The sequence below is a fragment of the Limulus polyphemus genome, unplaced genomic scaffold (genome assembly GCF_000517525.1).
Source record: "Limulus polyphemus unplaced genomic scaffold, Limulus_polyphemus-2.1.2 Scaffold5291, whole genome shotgun sequence".
Classification (NCBI taxonomy): Eukaryota; Metazoa; Arthropoda; class Merostomata; order Xiphosura; family Limulidae; genus Limulus; species Limulus polyphemus.
In genome coordinates, this window is record NW_013670901.1 from 31,960 (window position 1) to 36,640 (window position 4,681).

Here is a 4,681-nt window from a genome sequence, read left to right on the forward strand (position 1 = left end):
TACTAGTCCTGTATAGACTATAATGTAGTACTAGTCCTGTAAATATTATACTGTAGTACTAGTCCTGTATAGACTATAATGTAGTACTAATACTGTATAGACTATAATGTAGTACTAATACTGTATAGACTATACTGTACTACTAGTCCTTTACAGACTATAATGTAGTACTAGTCCTGTATAGACTATACTGTAGTATTAGTCCTGTATAGACTATACTGTAGTATTAGTCTTGTATAGACTATACTGTAGTACTAGTCCTGTATAGACTATACTGTAGTACTAGTCCTGTATAGACTATAATGTAGTACTAGTCCTGTATAGACTATAATGTAGTACTTATACAGGACTAGTACTACAGTATAGTCTATACAGGACTTGACGAGATAATCCTTCTCCATGCTATGTAGCACAGTATTTCTGACGAGTTATGATACACTTCAAAAAAAAAGTCTTTATTATTTTCTTATTAGTGGGCTTGAAGATTTCGTGTTCAATCTCCCTTCACAGATAGTCCATTGTACAGCCTTGTGTACGAAGAAACATTGATTAATTACTTTTATAATAACTGTGGATAATTGGTGGATTTCTACAGGACTGGCTCTGTAAGTCAATACTGACACTCAAGATGTACGCTGCCATGGCTAGCATTAATTGGATGTTTGTGGAAGGACTTCTTCTACACAGTCGGATCACCATCTCTATATTCAATAAGGATGCACCTTTCAAACTCTATCATTTCATTGGTTGGGGTGAGTGGTGTCACAGAGTAATATATATTCTAACTTGTCTATAAACCAATGAGGTGAGTCTTAAACTCTTATAAATATCTACCATTTTATACACCAAAAGTGGGGGCCGTTTTATCTAACTCTCTTCACGTAGGGGGAGAGGGTGTGGTACATTCCAAAACTAACAACTTGTTTATTATCAACAAATACAAGAGTGGGGGCCGTTTTATCTAATTCTTCTCACATAGGGAGGGGGGGGGGGGTATATTCTAAAAACTAACTTGTTTATCATCAACAAATACAAGAGTACTACATTATAGTCTATACAGGACTAGTACTACAGTATAGTCTATACAGGACTAGTACTACATTATAATATTTACAGGACTAGTACTACATTATAATATTTACAGGACTAGTACTACATTATAATCTACAGGACTAGTACTACATTATAGTCTATGCAGGACTAGTACTACATTATAGTTTATACAGGACTAGTACTACATTATAGTCTATACAGGAATAGTACTACATTATAATATTTACAGGACTAGTATTACAATATAGTCTGCTATGTAGCACAGTATTTCTGTTATATTTCCATGTTTTATATGTCCATGTGTTATATTTGCATGTGTTATATCTGAATAACTGAAATATTTCTTTTCTTACAGGATTTCTCCTACAGTCAAACGGCTGTAACATATATATTGTTCTTATGCTCCTTGATGTCGCTAGTGTCTCTGTTCATAACTTTGTTCATTTTCTGCTATTTCAAGTAAGTTGGTCCTTCAAACAATAGTAGTTTTTATACATAGATAAACAGATAAATTTGATTTTGGTCAAGTCATGTATATAACTTATCGACACTTTAAGTATGGTTTAATAATTGAATTAAATGCGTGTTTATCTTTTCACATACATCTCAGCGTCTATTCAACCAGATATTCGATCACACTTAATAAGAACGATCGCATATGTTGATGCAGTGATGTGTATGTGTGAGCCGTGGCAATACGGGTAACAAGCATAGCACCTATATATTTTCACGGCAATTTCCAGACCTTTCGGCAGCGCAAGGTCATTAACGTCAAATTAAGACTGAATAATTATATAACACCATCCTTTTATAAGATGATATTCGTATAGCGAGATTGTTAAACTAACCACGCCTCAACGCAATTAGAGGCAATGATCTCAACCACAAAGTGAAAGCTATAATTACGATAGAGAACCCTTTGATCCAAAAAAGCCATTACAATAAAGCTGAGCATTTTCGTTCCGTTACATGATGACTAAATAATAAATTTAAGTTGGCGAAGCCTCAAAAGCTTCTATTCATAGCTGGAAAAGCAATGGTAATTTTCACAAGAAGAATGGCCTAAGAAAGTGGAGCCACAACAACAGACGTTTGTAGTTTTGGTCTCCTTTAACAGTTCTGGAAAGTTTGTTTCTTCACAATAGCTTGCTTTGGTATAAACTGTGTTGTTAGGCCTAACCATGGCCATAAACAGGAACACGCTCGACGATAAAGAAAAAGTTCTAAAAACACACGAATATTTTCATATATATAGTGCTATTTTAACCTTCAGCCTACTTACCTCTGAATAATTTGTTGCTCATATAGAGGAGAAATGATGAATTTAGAGTTGACCACTTTCACCTATCACACATCTAGATACGTTCTAGTTAAAATTGACCATTTTCACCCACATGAAAACTTAAATAAAGAATTTGTTAGACGAAAATATATTTGGATCAAATACAAAATTTGAAGTAAAACAATCAGTTACATCTATTAATATTTACTTGTATGTTTTATTGTTACTTTCGATCACTACATAACTTAGTTGCTTGATTCATTTGTTGTTTATCATTGTTATTTGAGAATATATATATGACTTTTATTTGAGAATATGTTTATGTCAGTGGAGTTATTCAGCTATAAAATTTAAACTAAATGAATTGGTATTAACTTTTACCGAAATATTAGATAGAAATTGTGTTTGCAAGTTTTGCCGCCAGAGGAATCTTCAATATAGTCGACTTGCTATTCATCCATGGAACTATTCGAGTTTAAAGATTAGAGAAAATTTATTCGTGTTAACGTTTTACCAAAATACTAGATAAAACCTTTGTCTGAAGTATTCGTCGCCAGAGGGAACTTTAGCAGAGTCAAATAGCTATTGGCCAGATATTTTCCTTGAAAAGAAATAACAGTACAATAAATATTAATAACATCTAAATAAAAGATACATTCAAAACAAATATGGAAAGCCAGAAATGTCGAAAAGGTTTTATTTTAACGTGTTATTTTTTGTTTTTGAATTTGTGTTGGTCCGTGAATCAGCTATCTTGACCAGTTTTCTTTTTCTTTTTGTTTGTTTCTATGAATTCCACATCAAGGAATTGTTGAAAATAAAACAGTGTTTAATTAAACTGTGTGTAATAAAATTCTTATAAACAACCAGGTCTCTTCAGTGTTCAAGACTTCGAGTTCACCGAAACCTGGTGGTGGCTCTCATTATTCATTCAATTTTACTTATCATAATCTCGTTCCCAAGAGTTCTGGAGTCACAGCACTTATCATACGTTGATGTTGTAAGTAAGCTACTTCTATGATTAATATTATTTACACTTGGTTTTGAATATTTAACATGAAATTAACATAATATTCATTTAAACTGTTGGAAAAATATTTCCAGAAAAATAGGGAACATACATGGAGTAAAAGTGGGTAAATAAGTTTAAGATTTTTTTTTATTCTAAAGTGAAGAAACTTTGTATAATAAACTGAAAATGGGTGTAAACGTTGGAAATTCGGGCCTCGTTTAAAAATAAATTTAACAAATAATAACATAATAGATTTATTTCACTTTTAGATATTTTCGGTTGAAACGTTCTGGTTTAATTTTACATTTTATAAATGGAAGGGACATGGAATTCATTATTTTTAATGCTTATTTATTTTTGTTCTGTAATACAAATAATTAAATATATATATATTTATTGTTTGTTTGAAGATAAGCACAAAGCTACACAATGGGCTATATGTGCTCTGCCCACCACGGGTATCGAAACCCGGTTTCTAGCGTTTATTGTGTTTATACCTAGTCAACTATCATCCTCAGTTCTTTAATTAGTCGCTATAACTGTTGTTTGTAGTAACGCTGATATTTACTAATGTTTCATTCACAGTCTGACTCTTTCTTAAACACTTTAAAGTATAGTATACCTTATAGTGAAAAACCGTTTAAAATCTACCACATAGTCGTTCTAATTAATATACTGGCATGTGATGTTTCCTACAACCTATCCTACCGCCTGACTGTCTCCGTTGTTCATTTGAAGAAAAATCGTTCTATCCAAATCCCTCTCCACATGCAAATATAACACATGTACATATAAAACATGGAAATATAACACATGGAAATATAACACATGGACATATAAACATGGAAATATAACACATGCAAATATAACACATGCAAATATAACACATGGACATATAACACATGCAAATATAACACACGCAAATATAGCACATGGACATATAAAACATGCAAATATAATACATGCAAATATAACACACGCAAATATAACACATGGACATATAAAACATGGAAATATAACACACGCAAATATAACACATGTACATATAAAACATGGAAATATAACACATGCAAATATAACACACGCAAATATAGCACATGGACATATAAAACATGGAAATATAACACATGGACATATAAAACATGGAAATATAACACATGGACATATAACACACGCAAATATAACACATGGACATATAAAACATGGAAATATAACACATGCAAATATAACACACGCAAAAATAACACATGGACATATAAAACATGGAAATATAACACATGCAAATATAACACACGCAAATATAACACATGGACATATAAAACATGGAAATATAA

The 4,681-nt window shown here is 31.8% G+C and overlaps 1 protein-coding gene across 1 annotated transcript in view; it reads left to right on the forward strand.

Annotated features, from left to right (window-relative positions):
- Nucleotides 1-4,681, forward strand: part of LOC106472384 (corticotropin-releasing factor receptor 2-like) — a 44,849-nt gene that overhangs the window by 30,749 nt on the left and 9,419 nt on the right. Inside the window, exon 4 of the mRNA XM_013933028.2 lies at nucleotides 596-752. Within this exon, the coding sequence (XP_013788482.1) occupies nucleotides 596-752 (157 nt within the window). The remainder of the gene's footprint in view (nucleotides 1-595; nucleotides 753-4,681) is intronic.